Raw genomic sequence first — 19,073 nt, forward strand, 5'->3', positions numbered from 1 at the left:
GTTTTCTAAACCAGCCTCAATTACGGTGCAATTGGTGCTTTCAGTGGGTGTATTTTGACAGACTGGACCTGCGCTGCGAACTTCCCCACTCCCACGTGTGCACACCCCCAGTTTTCCTTCCCAAAGGGTGCATTTGGACAGCAGCCCCAACATATCAAAGGTCTGTGGGCTGAGCTGTGTTTAGCAACCCGGAGAGCAGCTATTGGAGGGTGGAAAGTGCAGGACAGGCAATTTCCACCACAAACCCTTTCCCCCTGGGGATATCCGTACAGGGGGATTCATTCTGTGTCTGTCAGCACTGTGCTGGGTAGGAAGACTGTGAGTAACATCTTGGAATATTTAAAGAAAATGTTTAAAGGGAGGGTTAAGGGAACTTGACTTCTTTTTTTTATTATTATTATTTTTATTTTTTTTTTTACAAAAACATCAAGACAGAGGGGAGATCCATAAAGATATAAGCGGGTCTAAAACAGGACAAATTATCATTCATATAATTAAGCCTAATGGACCTTCCTCAGAAGGTTTGGGATGATGGCTTTCTAATATTCACTTTTTTTATTATTTAGTCAGTAAATTATGCATAAAGGACAAAACTGAAATAGTCATCCAGACATTGGTGTCACTTGTGCCTGCCTAATTCTCATCCTTTGTCTTTCATAGCTTTAAAATGGGAAATAAGTAGTAGGGACCAATGTTTGAGAGGGGCTGATAAATTATGGAAAAATGACTGTTTTTCTTGATTTAAGTTTCATGTGATCTTTTTGTATATGAAAGATTGGGTACAGTCATAGTTGAGTTTTTACACTGAATCAGGGTGTAGCACAAGTTGCGTGGAAGATCAAAAAAGCAAAGAAAGAAGAAAAAAGTAAAATATACTGACTTCATGTCATCTGTTAAGTCACAAACTGTAATAAAATTTCAAGGAAAGAAAGAAGAGAACCTGGTCTAGTGGCAGGTGGCTCTGCCCATGGTATGACTGGAACAAAGCGGTCTTTAAAATCTCTTCCAACCTAAACTATTCTGGGATTATACAAAAACACTTGAATGCCTTTTGTTAGAGTAGGTGGTGGATACAAATTGTTTCTCTTAAAATATTCTTTTTTTCTCTAAGCTGTATGAAAAAAAAAAATCTGGTAAAGAGACATGTTTATCAAAGTAGGACATGCATTTTTCCACTGATGGGTCTGAATTTTAGTTTGAAGTGGTTATTGAATATCGTTTTCAGTTACAAGAGTTAAAGTGTGCTGTCCTTATACAAATGTGTCTGCTCTACGTGTAGAAAACAACAAATGACTCATGAGTTATTGTAAATAACAGGACTCTATTCTGAAAATAATAATAATTAAAAAACCCAAACCAATAATGCCAGTCAGAGTTAAGAGGGGTGGGAAAAGCCAAGCCCAAGCAATTCTGGGATTCCTCTCTATGAAGCCTAATTCCCACTCAAAGGACAAAAGTACTTTCTTATGCTGGTCCCAGAGTTGGATCTCTGGGATTTCATTCCCCAACAGGATTTTGATTGATTTTATTTTAGTAGCTTTATCTTATTTCATAATGTTTGTATTAAATCAGATACCCCTGAGCACTTAATCTTTTTTTTTAACTTCCAGATCTTTGTATTTAATAATATATTTGCTGTCAAAATCTAATACAAATAAGACTCACGATAAATGTAAGTCATTGATCAGACACAGCAACGACAGGGAACCTACAGCCTGATCCAGGAATTGCTGTCTATATTAGAGACACCTCTTGACTTCACTGAGGTTTGGGTCAGGCCTCAAATGGGAACAAAACCCATCTCTGTTTGCCAGGCTGGTCAGTGATGACCTGGGATATGATGGTCATTAATCCACTGTAATAACTGGGTGTCCTTGCTGAGAAACGGTGACTGGTGAGATAAATAATAGGGAACTGTGCTGTGTCCATGTGGTGTAGAGCAGGGAATCCACAGCTGGATGAGAAGGTTGTTGTGGTGATGCATTCCCTACACCTCCAGCAGGTGCTTCCCAATAGGGAAAGAGTTTCACTTTACCTTTAGACATTTTAGGAAGTTTAGTTGGAAAGTTCTGTGGGTTTCTCATTGTAATTGGCTTGGAGTCAGCACAGAAGTGTGGATTGGACTCTGGGAATGTAATTCAAAGTCTGTTGTTCATCTCATTGGGCCAAGGGCCAAAAAGCCCACCTATGCTGTTGAGAGAGAAAACAAAGAAACTCCACATTTTTCAAGGTGTTGTAGCAAGTGTAAGACCTGTCTCTAGACTGTGCTCGGCTTTTTGTTTTTTGCATTATTTTCCTTCTTTATTAAAACCTTTTTGATTTTTCAAGACACACTCGATCATGCTGTCTCACTGAATGATATTAGCCACGTTTCTGCCAGGCTGGCCCTCAGAAGTGTGGGTAAAACCCATAGGCTGTGGTTATAATACCAAATAGTCCTTCAGGCATCCTTATCATCCACCTCCTCACAAATTTCAGGGCAATTACCTCAGTAGTCCCAGGAGATGAAGGCTGGAGGCTCTCAAACCCCCTTTAGGCTGTTTTCAGAAGAGGACAGAGGTGATGGCAATACCAAATCTCCATGCTCCCCTTCCTGGGGACCACGAGGGCTGAGAATCACTGAACAAATATTCCTAACTCACAAGATTCATCTGTTTGGAGAGCTGAAAAGGCTCCTTACCTTCAGGAGGTACGTCACCAAGGAGTAAAATAAAATAAAATTTAAAAAAAATTAAAAATCCAGGCATTCATTTGAGTGGGAAGAAGATTTTACAGAAAATACTGCACTGGCAAATCTTTTACCTAGAAGGAGAGAGTCAGAGAGACATGGTTTTCAACCCCTCATCTAAGGATTTTTTAAACATAATTTGCATTAAGTACTCATTATAAAAAATAGAGGCTCTATCTTTATTATGTATGTTCTGGACGTGCTTTGATAATGGGATCAGGACATCCGTGCTGGAGTTGTAAATCAAATAAACAAGCTTTGGGAACAAAACCAATTCTGCTTTCCAAATGCTGATCCAAGTAGTGCTTGGAAATAAGATCTCATTTACTGGTTAATCCTGTCATTTGGAGAAGTGAAACTTAAGTTACTTTATGTGTAGATTGTAATGATGTGACTGTATTAGTGATAGCCGTGGTGTCTGTGACCATAACTTGCTTTTCTTGTTGGTTCACAACATCTGGAGGAAATAAAGATCCCTAAACCATCATCCCTGGTCTCTGCCAAATCAGCACATCTGTGACTGATATCCCAGCAGGGAACAGAGGCTTTGGATCTGCTGCTCAGCTGTGGAGGAGCTGAGGACAGTTCCCTGGAGCACAGGGAGCCTTCTCACACCTTCCCAGGGCTTTCAGTGGGGTGGCAGCTCTTTGGGAGTTGGGTATGACCCCAGTCAGTTTGTGCACTTCAGCATCACACCCAACTCCCAGTCTGGGTGTAGCCCCTCTGCCTCCTAGAAACCTTCAAAAGCACCTTGAAAACCAAGATGATGAAATATCCTTGCTTTTTTTTTTTTTTTTTTTTTTCTCCAAACATTTTTTTTAACCACCTAAAGGATGATTAGGGTGAATGAGTTGGAATGATAAATTTGGCAACAATGAGGAGGTGTGAGCAACCTGTGTGGAGAGACAGCATAAAAATAGGATGTCTCCAATAACTCCCAGGGGAGGGTGAGCATTAGCTAAATGAAAACTGTTGTTTTAAAGAACTCTGCTGTTGTTTTGGGTTTTTTGGGGTTTTTTTTTGTTGTATTTTTTTTTTAAACTCTGCATGCTGGTGGGAGGGGAAAAATTGTTACTGTGTAAGATATCAGGTCTGGAGGGAAAAAAGAGTATGTTCTCATAATGAACTAAATGGTAGCAGATTAAAGCAGGTAAGCAGCATCATGCTGGCCATTTGGCCTGAGTGTAAACAGGTCTGGGTTAATTGGCACTAAGGAGGCTGTGCTGCTTGGGGGTTTATATTTAAATACCAACCGTTGTCCTGCCCATATGTGTTGACAAAGCTCTTCTCAACAGTCATCTGTTGTTCTATCCACAGCTTGTTGCTGATAGCTATATGTAGGATATTTTGACTTTAAGAAATGAGCTTATGGAAGATATGTGCTTAAAGAGTTTTCTTTCTCAAACAGAGAGAAAAAGCGATATTCCCTAGAGTCTCTGTGTTCCTTATAATGTGCTAATCTATCCAATTCCAGCCCATCCCCTTGAGTGTTCCTGTGCACCAAGACTCTTGGGGATGGTTAAAAGGAGGAGAAGGTTGTGTGGTGTAGCTACACATTTCCCTGAACTGGGGCAGCCTCCAAGCTCCTCGCTGAGCCTCTTGGCTGCCACAGAACACAGCAGGGAAGCCTTGCCCTAAGGCACAGAGAATGTGCTGCAAACCTCCTTTGCCCATTGCAAAGTGTGGTGTCCCTGAGCATTACAGTTACAGGACTGTTTCCATATCAAGATCAACCAGCTTGTACATTTTGCAGTTAGTTTTGGGCGTTCTCTTAGAATTCATGGTCTGTCATATCTCTGATTTCGCTTGGGCTTCTCTCCTTTCCCAGGAGAAACAGATCTAAACCAGCAGGATATTTGGTGTAGCTGAAAGGAAATATTAATTCAAGGCCCTGCTCCTGAAAGCTGTGTTTGTCTGACACCTGCATCCTGCCAGCTCTGCCCTTGCACACGAGCACGGCCCTACACAAACACCCCCTCCAATTTTTGAGGCAGAAAAAAAATGCTGAAAGGGGCTGAACATTGCACAGCCTGGGAACAACTTCAGAGTATCTGTGCACCTGCTATTCTTAGGAGCTCAGTATGCAGAAACAACAATGCTGCCTCTGGCTTTGACGTCTCCAGACTGTGAGTGACACTCCAGCATTTGGAGCTGCTGTCAGTCTGGTGGGAGAACTTAGAAGAGGCTGATAAAGCTTAAAAAGGGAAGAGCTTTGTATCTATAGAAGGGAAAGGGGGAAAAAAAGAGCCTTTGGGGGTTACAGCAATATGTTGCCTTGGAAATATTTGATCGGGTTTACCATTCTATTCAGGCACTTCACTTTTTAAAAGCTTTAAATCAAGTAAGTTTGGGGTTTGAATGATGCAGCTTTAGTGGCTGCTTATCAGGCACTCGTGCCTATGCAAGCTGCAGAAGCTAAACTGGCATTTCTGATTTTCAGGTGAAATTGAATGACCTGAAAATGGATCCATCTTCTCCCGTGCACCCAGCAAGCATTTTGGAACAAACTGCCTTGCAGCTCGGATGCAGCCCCACGGACAAAAAACTTGCCCTCCACTTAGATGAAAAGGATGAGTTAAAGCACCTTCGGGAATGTTTCTGTATCCCCAAAGTCAAGGATCTGCCTCCAAGTGAGAGTTATAATTGCTGTGAGGGAGAGGGAGGGGAAAGGGCTGGGCTTCACATCTTCTGCATGTGTTTATCACAAGTCTTTGGAAATCATCGTCACTTATGAGATAATTGAGCAATTGTAGTCATATCTGAGCACAGAATGTCCCTGCTGTTGCTAAATCAATCCATCAGCTCATTCTAGCACCAAAAGCTCCGTGTTCTCGTTGCCATCCTGAATCAAATGTGAGGATACAGTGCTTATGTGGTGCTTATGCTGTCAGTCAGCAGCTTTGAACAATGTAGTGACTGATTGAAAATTATAGGCAGGAGCTTTTCTGTCTAATGGCTCGAAACATCAGCCTTGCTTGGGTAGCTCAGAGCTGTTGCTTCCTTGGTGTGATTCAGTTTGGTATTATCTGTCTGGTTACAATTATTTCAGTTAATGAAAGAGGCAGTGTATATATATTATGTGAACATTTATGTCTCATTGCTGGTGGTGGAGCTATTTTCTCACCGAGGCCAAATGGAAGACTGTGCCTCAGAACAAATAATTGATCTGAGCAAATAATTCATAATGAAGTGTTTTATTTGAAGATATTTTCCACTTTCCTCATGAATTGCCTAAAAATAGATAGCACCTGATTTCAGTGAAGCTGTGTAAAATTGTTCTGGACATTTTTCTCCTTCTTTCCTGTTCCACAGGTTGTTTTGAGGAGCCTGTGGCATGTCTGGGCATGGGGAGGGCTTGGCCTGGAGGCAGGAGGGGTGCAAAGGGAATGGCAGGCTGAGAAGGAAGTATTTTATTCAGATGAACACTCCCAGACCACCAAAACTAAAACCCAGCTCCAACTTTTTTTTGGTACCTGCAATAGCCACCATGTTCAGCCAAATTCATGCAGGGAAACCTGGTGGGAGCAGCCACCTATGGAGGCAGCGAGGTCCTGGTCTCTTCCTCTGCTTCCCAAATCCTGTCTGGGTTTATTTTCATCTCAGTTACATGGAGAGCAAAATCTGTGCAGGCCCTGGTCACTGCACACTGGAGAAATGGCTTATTGTGATTTCCTGAGGTGGTGAACACACACACAGGCAGAGTCACTCTCCTCCTGTCCTGCCTTGGCAAAATGTACCTATTGAAAAGGAAAGGAAAAAAAAATGATAGAATTTCCTTGTGATTTTTTTCCCCCAGATTTTTCTGCAGATTTTCTTTTTCTGGAAGGAACAGAACTGATGGTAAATGAGAAATTACAGATGCATTCACCAAAGTGTGTCCAATAAGGGACTATGATAGAAAATGGTGTCAATAGTCTGAATTCTTGGACATCTTTTGAAACAGTTTCTGTGTTCAGAAACATCATTGCTGAGCTAATCTTTCCCCAGATTTAAATCTTTGAGTTGTGCTGTTTCTGTTATTCAGAGCAGGACTGGGCACTTTGCAAATATTTAAGCTATTTTCTTCCTCCATGCCTCTGTAATTTTTCTTTTTCATTATTTTTTTACCCTGGTCACTTAAGAGAGTTTCCTAACCCCCTCTGTTTGTTTGGATATTTGACTATTCTGTACTCAAAGCTCCTTCAGCTGCCACCGTGGTGCTGCAAGATGTGCCACTGGAGCTGGAAAGATGCTGGAACACAATTCCCATGGCAGTGGTGCTGCTGGAATCCAGCCCAAGCAGGAGTAGCTGGATCTTTGACTGCAGAATGGCAAAGGTCACTTTTCAGTGTAGTGCTGTAGCAGCTTCAGATTAAAGAATCTGCTGAGAAGTAGTAGAGGTTTTGATACCTCTGTGACAGTTTAGTTTTCTTCCCTTCCAACATCCATTATTGTCTGGCTTTCAATTACCACAATATTTAGACCCAGAGACTTCTGCTGTGGGGTTTCCCCCCTGTAGTTACAATAATATTTAGTGGATAGGTATGTTTTAGTGAAGTTAAACAATGTACAAAGTAGTTCCAGTTGAAAAGTACAGAGAACTCATCATTCTAGTGTTCCTAAATTGAGGGGTTTTCCCCTCCCCATTTTTTCCTGTCCTTCTTTTCTGTGCTTCAGCTGTCATCAGGAACAGCTCCCCTGCTGAAGAACAGCAGGGGTGTAAATACATATATATATTTACATTGTGTGACTCTACCATAGAGACAGATCTGCCATGACATTTATCTGAGCCCAGGAGCGGATGCCAGATAACGCCTTCCTGAAGATAAATGTCATTGCAGATATTAGCCATCAAATATTCTTTATATATTTACATAAAACATTACAATGAGGCTTTGAAACGAAGCCTTACAAGAAGCAGACGGGAACATCCATAGGAGACAACACTGAGATGACGTACAGGAAAATATTTAGGAAGTCATTATCATAGTTTAATTTAGTTATCAAGTTATAAACTGTCAGGGCTGTTTATTTGCTGTATCAATCAAGAGGAGACCTTGAGCAGCCTAACTCCTTGCAAATCTCTGAGGTTTTGTGTGCAGGACCGAGGGGATGAGGCTCAGGTGAGCAAATGAGGAAAAGATGACAGCAGAAGATTTAGGGGAATGTTTGGGTCCCGTTGCTCTTCTCTGAGCTGACAACAAAGTCTCTTTAACTCTCGCTTTGTGCACCCCAGGGAGGAGGCAGCAGTGCCTGCATTGCAGCTGGGCACCAAATCACCCATCTGATTAAAGCCATGGCTTGTGCTTTGTCACCTTGTAAAGGAGCAGGGCGTCACTTGGGATCCTTGGGAATAAAAAGATGCCCCGGAGTGAAAGCGCTGAGTTGTATTTCCCAGAAGGAATGGTTAAATGCAGTGGTTAATCATAAAAATCTGGCTTTTTGGAGGGCTGGTGAGGGGGGTACAGGCAGGAGATCTTTTATCCTTCAGCTAAGGACAGAGCTCAGATAAGTACAAGCAGATTCAGTCCTTCCTTTTTTGGTTAATAAACCCATTCCATTTTTCCCTTTTGTTTGGATTGAATATTTCTGACAATACACTTGCTTTTCCTTTTAGGTTTAGAAGGTATAGAAGTGCATCTTTAATGTAGATGAATGGGTATTATTAATATGCAAAATAATGTGTGTGATTAGATTTGGCCAGTTTGCAGGAATCTGAGTAGGTGTATGAATATATAATATATTTAATTAATCTTAATGTAAATGTATTTTTTTGATCCAGGCTACTCTAAGAACAAAATTGATTTTTTTTGCCTTTATTTCCTCAATTGTGTTTATTTCCTGTTAGAATATTTCAATATATATTTCAAATCAACCACAGCTCCTCCAGAAATTAAAAGGGCCAATACCATGAGAAATAAATGTAATTTGGGGAAAGGCAAGTGCTAGGCTTAGGAAAAAAAAAATATTACTCTTAAGAATATCACAGTGGATGTGGAGCTGTTGGAGCATGAGGAAGTGCTGATCGGGAGAAATTATAAAGATGGTGAAAAAAACAAGCAGCAATGCTCCAAAATGAGTCTTTTAGTAATGTCAGAGAGGGGGAAGTAAAGAGCTTTTTGTCAAAAGGAAAAAAAAAAGTTCATCCAGATTTGGAGTTGATAGCACATCAAGGAAAAAATATCCAAAGAAACAGGTACAAAAGTGTTAAAATACACTTGGGAAAAGGGCGATGCTCTGTCTCTCCAACAGTGAACAAGAGATGTTTTTATTTAGAATGGACTGTGGTGTAAGAAAAGCTGGTTTGCCTATAACTCCTCACCTGTTTTACTGCCTGGTGAATATTAGTGAGATTGAGCTCCAAATTCTTGAGCAAGGATCCTTCTCTCTAATCCCAGGGGGACAGTGTTATTGTGTTTCTTGGTAGGAAAAGAGCTGTTAATAGAATCAATTTGGGGGGCATGGATGATATTGATGCCTCTCTGTTTTAATTCATATTACAATGGAGATGAAAAACAGGCGTAGTATCTGCAAAACAGATTAGGCTGAGATTGCTCTCTGACTTATGCTTTTTAAAAGCCTCTAAAACTTTAATTAAGAAATTACCCAAGTTGTCTATACTCCTGAAAAATGCTTTTCTGGGGAAGTTCAACGAAATTGGTAACTGTTAGTGCAAAAGGTAATAAGAAACCATTTCCAAGCTGTTTTTCTACAGGCCTTACAAAATTTTCACAGACTGAATTGCAACCTTATGATTCTTTTTTTAGCATGTATCTTAGCATGGTCATTCATTTGATCTTTATTCTGAGGGGTATCAATTATATTTACCAAAATTATATGTGATATCAGCTTTTAGGGGGATTGTAAGTATAGGTATAGACAAATGCAAATTGCCACTTCCAGAAGGTCACCATCACTCGTCCCTCCAAGAATCTCTAACATGAGAAATAACAGAAGAAGGCTGTGTTTGGATTGATAGATGATGACACAGGGTAATTAGATTGTTCAGAACCTCACTAGAGCTATTATTTATAAATTTCTACCGCCTTGCTTTTCTCCTAATCATTGAAAGGATTTGTCAACATAGATTTCCTCCTCCTCCTCAGACGATGACATGAAGTGCAGCCCACAGTATTTGCTGACAAGACAAGAGCTTTTGAGACTGCCTTAAAATATTCTCCTCAACAATTACATTTTTCTAAACAGAGATTTAATCGTGCAGGGACAACTTACGTGAAAGGCACAGATTTACCTAGTCCTAACTTTTATGAAATGCATGATTTCAGTGCCTTCATGACTCAGAGTAGGCATACATTGGTGGTGGAAGGAAAGTGGAGAGCCTGATTGGGAAAATGCTCACCTGATAAAATCGGTGCCAGTGGCTGCCTGTCACACAGCCTCAACTCACATCAGCTCCAAAAACTGTAGGAGGAAAAGGTGAATAATTGCTTGCAAACTGCCTGCTGCCCTGCTTGGATCAGGTAACCTTTGCAGGGTTACCTGAGTGATGTTCTGGGAGAGAGGTCAGGATGTGGCACCTGTTTGAATGTGGGGACCGTGATGTCCCAGGGGATGGACAGAGCTCTGGGGGTGTGCACACCTGCTGACTCTCCTGTCCTCACTCCCACACCTCTGACCCTCCTGTGCTCACATTCATGTTCATTTTGTTCCTCTGGTTTCCCTCCCCAGCTGACCTGACCCTGGTGGATGGAGAGGAGAGCTGCGTGTACTTTGTTGGGAATTCTCTTGGGCTGCAGCCAAGAAAAGTTAAAACCTACTTGGATGAAGAGCTGGACAAGTGGGCTCGGACGTGAGTACCCTGCAGGGTGTGCTGGATGCTGACCTGTGCTGCAGAGGAGCATTTTATTTAGGGATCTTCCTTGGAACTGCTTGAACAGCAGAATAGAAGTACTGCAGCCCAGGAGTAAAACACTCTCAGTGTTTCCCTAGCACTGTTTATATTTCTTTTAAAGGCAGCAGCAGTAAAACGGGCAAATAGACCCTTTCAGCACAGATAGCCTGTGCTGTGTGTGGCGGCTCTGCTTGGTTCACCTGCAGGACTTGTGCAGTTTAACCCTCCCCACCCAGCAGTGTTTAAAAATAACAGTTTAAAACTAAAATAAACAGTGTTCCTACAAGGCACACAAACCTATTTGGTTGCTGGTGAATGTGGTGGGGTTCCAGGCCCTGTGATTTTTCTAATTAATGTTTTTAAGTGCTTGTGATTCACCCTGCAGGCCTTGCAACAAGCAGCTCCCCTTGAAACAGCACCGAATGCAAGTGGTGCTGCTGCCCATGCTGGCAGGTTTTTTGCTCCTTTTAAACCAGGTCTCTGCCTGTCACATTCATTTTATTTAGAAAGAAGCGTTTCTGTCTTCTCAGTATCATCTCAGCAAGGAGCTGAGTGTGAATTGCAACAAGCTCTGCTGAACCAACCTGATGTAAAAGAGACAGGATGAAAGAACACATTGCAGGAAAGGGACACTGTTATCATAACAAATGGGGAGCTTTTTAATATGCATAGGGGAAAGAAAAAGCTTTTTTTTTTCCTCTTTATTTAGGTTTTTTAATATTATGTTCTGTTTCCATTAAGAGTCTGTGCTTTGAGATCTCCAGCACCTGCCTGAGCAGCTGGAGCAGGGATGAGTAAGGAAAATGACGAGTAAAAAACAGGGAACTGAAGGTGGGAAAGGAAAATAACATCCAGATGAGTGAGTGAGCTGGGCGAGAGATGAACTCTTTTATAGGGTGCAGGATATGAGTGGAACAGATGTGATTTCATGGTGAGAGAGCAGAGGAAATATGGAGAGGCAGAAGAGGAGAAATGAATTCTGCTAAGTGGGCAGCCTTGTTTCAGCAGGAACGGTGGAGATGGAGGCTTCTCAATGCAAATGTGAGAAATCTGTAGCTGCTCTTCCACTTGTAAATGTATGAATGCTGGGAGCCCATCAATATGGTTTATTGATTCCTCTTTTTCACCTGTATTCTTATAGGTGAGGAGGCTGAGAATGAGTGGGAATGAGTGGAACTTGGGGAAGAGCTCCTTCCTTCTGGTTATTCAGTCAGCACAGCAATGCAGCTTCTCCAGTTGTTTAAAAAAAATTGCAACCCTGTCCATTTCTGTGCTGTTATCCCACTTTGTCAGGGAAACAGCTGAGCTGCTTCAAAAGGCAGAAGTCAGATAACATTCTCAGAGTGATGCACTGGGACTGCAAACATATTTCAGCTGCTCCACTGTACCTTTTTCACTTCTGTTCTTGTGTTTGTCTTTGCTGCAGTGAAGGATGGGTTTTTCCTCAGTGATTGTAAAAGCCTGGAAGAAAAAGGTGGGCAGTGTGTTCCTTCAGATCAAAAGTGCCTCCAGGAGCTGTATCTAGGGGGAAATATGGCTGAACATTGATTTCAAGCCACAGCAAGAGAGGGAGCAAAACTAGAAACGCTGTTTGCCAAAAACACTGCTTGGCCTCAAAAGCCTTACCTAGAATAAATCAGAAAGTTTAAAAACAAACTAAAACCAAAACAAAATCAAAGAACCACCTAAGCAAAACCCCAACAAACAAACAGGATAAAATACTGAACCTAAAGCAACTGAAGCAGCCAGGGTACCATCAAGCTAATTTTGAGGAGACCAATGTGTGCTTAGAGAAGGTGGTGAAGGGAATGCAAAGAAATAGGTGACTGAAGGTACAGAAATGACTACTTTTATTCCAGTCACCAAGGACAGCTTAGCAAAACCCAGTCTAAAGTGGCAGCTGTTCCCAGCTGAAGGCTGTTCAGTGGCTGTTGTGTCAGCAGTGTGGGATGTAGTGGCTCTGGCTTAGATAAATAAGTAGCAAGAATCTAAGAAATGGCATGCAAATTAGGTACATCCATCAAGTCAGCAATGGTATAGATTCTGGCTTTCTTATAAATTGGTTTATTGCATTTTCTGTTTGTTGTGTCTTGGGACCCATCTCAAAGAGCTGTGAGTCTATTTAAATGGCTTTCACTGCTCGTGGTTAAAGGGAAGAGTGAAAAGGAAGATTACCCAGTGCTGGTCAAGGGCAGGGGAGCTGTAGCTTTGTCTCCAAGTAGGGATGGCAACTCATTAGGCAAAGAGCTGGGAGAGAAAAGCATGGAAAAGCATCTTTCTTGTTGTTTCCTCTTAGTACTTAGCTCCTTTCTTCCACCTCCACTCTACCTGGTGGTGGGTTACAGCTCCCACCCTACATCTGCCTCCCACATACCCTCTCTGGTTTTGTATCCTCCCTCTCCATATCCCTCATTCCTCTGTTTCTTATGCTAATGTAGCAGGATTATAAATCCAAGCCACTGGCATTCTCAGTATGGATTTAAAAGCAGCCTTTTGGGGCTTCATCTTTCAGTTATGATTTCAGCTAAACCCAAGATTTATTGAATGAGGGGCAAAAAGGGATGAAGAGTTGTTCCCTCACGTTTAACCTGGACTAGCCAATAACCCAACTTTTTAAAAGTCCAAACTTCAAGGGACATTTTTAGTTGGAGGAAGGCCAAGAGGTGCTTTGCAGTGCCTTGTTTTCCCTTTTGCCCTGCCAGAGCCGGTTAAGTAATTAAAATATTTTATAGAATCATTACTGTGTGTGAGCATACTCGCTGCAGCAGGCGATGTCTCTCTCGTCTGAACAACTCATTAAAGTGGAACAATTAAAGCAGAAGGGAGCCTGCTGTAGCCAGTTGTGCTGATGTGAAGGGCTGGCAGGGCGACTGGGGAGTGGGGAACCTGCTGCACGCAAGTCTTGAGGACTGGGGTTGTTGAGCAAAATTAAGACTGAAAGGAAAAAATTATTGTCCTCTGTGGATGTGTCAATGTAGGGGAGGGAAGGAACCATTTATGTGAAAAGTATGTTGGCACTGTAAATATAAACATGGAATTAATAAATTGAAGCTAGGAATAAAATATATATATACACTTCTAAGCATTGCAGCAGTCTTGGCAAGAGGCTGACATGGACACAATAGATTAACAACCTCCTAGTTTGAGGACGGCTTTATAATGTAAAGCCTGCAGTAGCAAACACTTCTTTCAGCAAGTCAGAAGGTATCTCTGGTTCTGTGTGCTCAACTAATCCTGCAAGATATGAGAACCCTGCAAACAGGAGTGCAGCATGGCCAAACCCTGTTTGACAACCTCACCTCTCCTGCCATGCTCAGGACTCCTCTGCCCTTCAGCAGGTTCTGTGGTAGAGCTGCATATGCCTGTGTTAATGCCCTGGGTTTTTAGTTTTGTCTTTAATCTTCTGGTCTATACATTTTTTTCTCTCTTTTTCTGATATATCTTCCTTTTGTTGGCCGTTTCTTTGCTTGAAACCATGGTCCAACTTAAGAGTCTGTACTGGCTCATTAAATACCTTGCATCATTTTTGGCAAAGGAGCAAGAGGGAAATTTGCACTTGAACAAGATTTGGATGAGCGCAGAAGATTCCTGAAGATGGCAATTAATTTAAATTCCTTTTCTCACCGCCTCTGAAACCCTGGGATCATCTCAGAAAATGTGTTTCTAGCTCCCCTAGCAAGCTTTAAATCAACCAGACCTCAGTGAATAAAAACGTGGCATTGTGATTTCCTGCCAAATTGAAAATAAAATGGCAACCGACTAAAAAAATTAATTTGCACAACGAGAAACTCTCACAGAAGTTGAAGAAATATCTGTTAATATCTGTTTGTCTGGATGCTCTGTGATTTGATGGGTAAAGTTAAATGGATACCTCCATTTAAATCTCTTTTGCTACCTAGGGTGCAGTAGGGGAAAAAAAAGGGCTCTCCATGTATGAGGGGAATGCCAGGAGCACTGCACTTGTGTCCTTAAAGATTATTACCCCCAGTGCCTCCCAGAGCTGAGAGAGGGGTGGCATAATATACAGAGATATAAATTCTCTGAGGCAGAGCATAGAATTTTACAACCTAAGTGTAATAGGATGTATTGTGCCATCAGCAAAGTCTACAGAGTTTCGTGTGATTAAAATAAAAAAAAAGGGGTCCAAGAATATGCTTTTAACTACCATTTTAGAGGCAATAATTTTTGTCTCTTGGCATTTATATTGGCCATCAAGAGGGAGGCAAGCTGTAAGCTGTGCCATAATAATAATAATACGAATAATAATAAATGCTGCCTCTCCCTTCTTTCAATATGGTTAAATGTCCATGTTTTTCCTCTCAAAATAAGGCATTCTCATGGCCAAAATCTCACAACTGTTTCCATGATAACTTGGAAATTTATTCAGAAATTTTGATAGTCCTGTGTGCTGATGGAGAGAACTTTCATTAGTAAATTCCCATTAGGATGACACTAATGGCTATAAAATCAGGGAAACCTAATGAAAGAGAATCCCATAGGTAGTTAGGACTTATTTTTCCCATCTTCTTATGTTTGCCATCCTCTTTCAGAAACGCAGATTCCCTCCGGCTGGGAGCCACTGAAAATCTTTGGGGGTTTTGTTTTAACAGTCTGTATTATCCTAAAGTCCCTTGATCAGTATACTACAGTTAAGAATAAGACAGGAAATTACCAATAAATGTCTTGCTGTTTGTGAAACATATACCCCTGTCTTCAGGGAGTGCAGCTGCCTTGTGGGCTGATAGAAGGGAGGAAATTTTAGCTCTAATCCTGCCCCTCACAGCATTTTCTCCCCTCCCCACGCACCGCCTTTATTCCTCATCTCTGAAATGCTCTTGTAAATGAGGGTTATTTCACACTGCCTGCTCTCTGCTGTCGAGGGCTCATCAGAGAGCAATTCTAAAATGGAGGAGAGCAGTCAGCTTTCCTGCTGTTTCCTGCTCTGCCAGGACCTTATCCAGTCTGAGGAGCAGGGTCCTCCTTGTCTCTGTGGGATTGGACTTGTTGAGCATGGGGATGTTATTTTACCTGTAAGAGATGTTCAGTTGTACCCGTGCACTCCTTCAGCTGTTGACCTAACCTAGCCCAAAATTAAATGGTGTTTTGCAAGGTTGAGAGGCTTGGAAATACACAACTGTGCTTTTTAAAAGCAGCAGCTCCCGTATTCTTTAGGATTGTAGTTCTTTTTTTTGGAGATATCCTTAGGAGGTGTGAATTAGACCCAAGTAAATCAAAAAGGGTTTGGCTGTAAAACACCCAGGTAATTTTTGTGGGAGACAGGATGAAACTCTACCTGAGAAGGGGAAGTATGAGGTGGATAGGGAAAAACCTATATTTTAAAAAGCCTTGAGGATGGGGTAGTGTCTCATGCACCCTCCGTTCTCATGTCTTAATCTGCCAGCTGCCCCCCTGTGATTTTGAGTGAGTGTTGTGGGCCAGTTCTTCTTTAAAAGGTTTACTACTTTATTTTTTCCTTTTTTCTCACATCAAAGCTTTTAGGGTGTCTTTTGCTCTCCCTGGATTCCTACTGGCTTTGTCCTTATTTTGAAACAGCTTTATACTCAGCCTCATGCAGCCTAGTGTTTCCAACTCCACAAGTACCCCGTGGTGCTCAACAAATATGAAAATCATCCAGTGTGAGATGGGAGCCCAGAGCAATGTTTCCCTGGATTAGCACCATTATTACTTTTCTCAGTCTGCTTCCATTTGCATTTAAATCTGTACTCTACACCCTGCATGTTTAAGAAACTAGGCAACTTTTTACTTATACATGCACGCTAGCTACCTTAGAAGTTTTCTTCTCTGTCATAATTGAAGGAAAATTTAGTTCAGAACACTCAACCCAGAACTGAATTTATATATATGTCACTTCAGAGTAACAGCACACTGGGGTTTAAGGTGACCATATGATCCCCTGCAGACGGGAGCAATTGGCAATATAAAGTTTTAAAATAACCTTTGTCAACACAAAAAAAGCTTTACGAACATTGAGATCTAGAACAATTTTTTTTTCAGGGAGAAGAGAAGCAATAAAAATTAGCAAGCAGATCTGTTGATGCAGGGAAGCACCTGCCCCTGCATGAAGTACCCTCTGGTTTATGCAGAAAGGGTGAGCTCAGACAGGAGATGCAGGAGGATGGAAATTGTTTCTGACAAGAAATATCACTGTCTGGGAGCAAGGCAGTATTTAAGTCCATCATCCTCTGCATCATCTAATGCTCAGCCAGAAATGCAGGTTGGGGAGGTCTGTGGGGTGAGCTCTGCTGTCTGTGCAGTGATGTGAGCCTGGGACAGCAGGTGACATCCCACACTGGGGCGTCTTGTCCCAGCTTTCCTGTCCCCAGACTCTTCCAGAGCCCATGCAGCCATTTCCAGGGGGCTTGTGAAAAAGCTATCCTCTAATTCTGAGGAATTTCTAGAGGAGTTTTGTGGGCCAAAATAAATAATTTTCAAGCAACTGAAATCCTGTCATAAACCAATAAATTGGCTTTGCTCTGAGGTTTGATGGTATGAGAAAAGTGTTGTGCTCAGCTTAGGCAAGTCTCATCCTCCTCATCCAACCTCCAAATGTGGAGTCTGCAAATCAGATATGATTCTTAGAACTGATCCAAATAGAACACAGCACGTTTTCATCATTTTCCCATTCCTTTCCAGAGGTGTCCATGGCCATTTCAATGGACAGCGCCCATGGGCCTTGGCAGACGAGTGCATCCTGGACCCGATGGCTGAGCTGGTTGGTAGGTGTGACATGGAGGGCAAAATTCATCTTTCTTTCTCCAGAAATAAAACCAAATTTGGTTTCTTTTAAGACTCAAAAAACCCCTGAAACTCTGTAGGCAGAATTTAGTTCCTTTTATTCTTATGTTTGGAAAGTAGTTTTTCTTGTGCGTGGACTAACATTTTATTTTAAGGCTGAGAGTGATTTAGGGGATGAATGTGTGTGATAATGTATGACCATATGCATATCATGAAATTAATTGCAGCAGAGGGTTTCTTGGAGCATCATAAACCACTTGGACTAACACGTGAAGCCCTTTTAAAGGGCACTTGGTATTACAGAATCTCAGTCACTCTTCCAGAAGTAAAATGATGAACTTTCCCCTTTGATGAATTATTTCTATCTAGACATTTTCTGCTTTTTCTCTTTTCCCTGCCACTAAATCCAGACTCATATCTGAGAGCTGCTTATGCCAATGGAGCAGATAATTGGGGCAGGACCTGCTATTGATGAGTTCCCATTACCCTGCTGTCCCCCTTGAGGAGCCTGCAGTGCTGCAGGACTTTGGCAAGAAATGCTTCTGGTTATTCCAGAGATTGAGGAGCCCTGGACACTCCTCCTGGTGAATTTTCCATGAAAGCAGTCAGCTGAGTGGGAATGCAAATTTCCTCTATCACTTCTTACTCCATGTAGTTGCTGATATAATCTTTCACTGGGATTTCCTTCAGAGTTGTCTCTGAAAGGGGAAGAGAAATTATCTTGGCAAGGTCTTTTTCTCCCCAACCCTCCCAGCTGTTGCCAAGGCTGGGTTAGTAGATTTTGGGGAGATCTGGCCCATATTTCAATGTAGGTGTTGAAGGCAACTCTCAATAGTGACTGTCAGATCTGAATTATCAGGCATTCATTTGTGCCATCACTAAGGAAAAATATTACCCTTGTGTTGACCTACTGTATTCCAGATATTGTATCGTAATTCCTCCTCCAACTGCAGACAAGCGTTCAATGAGAAAATTATGGGTTTTCTCCTTCAAGAAAAGCAAATGGTGTTGGAACAATTGGGAGCAGAGACATTAAAGAATGTTTCGTGACAAGTTTATTTATAAACTTATAAATAAAATCCCTCTCTGTGAATTCTTTATGAAGTTTCCAAATAGCTAAAATAAGTGGGTGTTATTATTGGAGCAGAACAAATGCAATAAATTATTGTTGTAGTTGGTCTATCCATGATGTAAACACTGAGATAATATAAATATGAGCGTGGCTACACTGGGCATCATGGGGCTATGTAGAAAAATCCCATCTGTAGAATGAAATAAAAATCCCAACATGCAGATTGGGGGTTCTGATTTTGTAAGTTGCCATTGTTGTACCTGGTGTTGCTCAGGAGGCTGAGAAGTGACTTCTCTTGCTTGCATTACATTCAAGGGCAAGCTCAGCACCCTCATCTGTTAAGCAACACAGAACATAAAAATATGGAAATATAAAAGGGTGGAGGGTGTTGAAATGCTGAACACAGCTGATTTAGGGGTTTCTCCAGTATGACCCAACTCCCTTGGCCAGTGGATATTATTGTTGTGGTAGGGTACAGCTAGGAAGCTGTGGACAGCTGGTGAAAGGTGACTTGGAATTTTCAATTGGAAACATTGAATTTAACTAAGCAGGCAGTCAAGAATTTCTCTTCTGTCATATTCCCAGGCACCCAAATTAGTAATCAGAGTAAGACCACTGGTGTTCCTCACATAACCAGGAGAGAGAGAGCCAAGATTCCCCAAAGAACAGCTGGAAGCTTCTGAGTT

The 19,073-nt window shown here is 41.7% G+C and overlaps 1 protein-coding gene across 2 annotated transcripts in view; it reads left to right on the top strand.

Annotated features, from left to right (window-relative positions):
- The first annotated feature begins 200 nt into the window (after window positions 1–200).
- KYNU (kynureninase) overlaps window positions 201–19,073 on the top strand; it is a 58,481-nt gene continuing 39,608 nt past the window's right edge. The window contains exons 1-4 of one of the 2 annotated variants that reach the window (XM_083864767.1): window positions 201–307; window positions 5,169–5,358; window positions 10,397–10,517; window positions 17,214–17,296. In XM_083864767.1, the coding sequence (XP_083720893.1) occupies window positions 5,190–5,358; window positions 10,397–10,517; window positions 17,214–17,296 (373 nt within the window). In that variant the 5' untranslated portion in view covers window positions 201–307; window positions 5,169–5,189. Of the gene's footprint in view, window positions 319–5,168; window positions 5,359–10,396; window positions 10,518–17,213; window positions 17,297–19,073 lie in introns of both variants that reach the window. The other variant, XM_083864766.1, reaches the window with a different exon arrangement.

This window comes from Zosterops lateralis (genome assembly GCF_965231275.1).
Source record: "Zosterops lateralis genome assembly, chromosome: 7".
NCBI lineage: Eukaryota > Metazoa > Chordata > Aves > Passeriformes > Zosteropidae > Zosterops > Zosterops lateralis.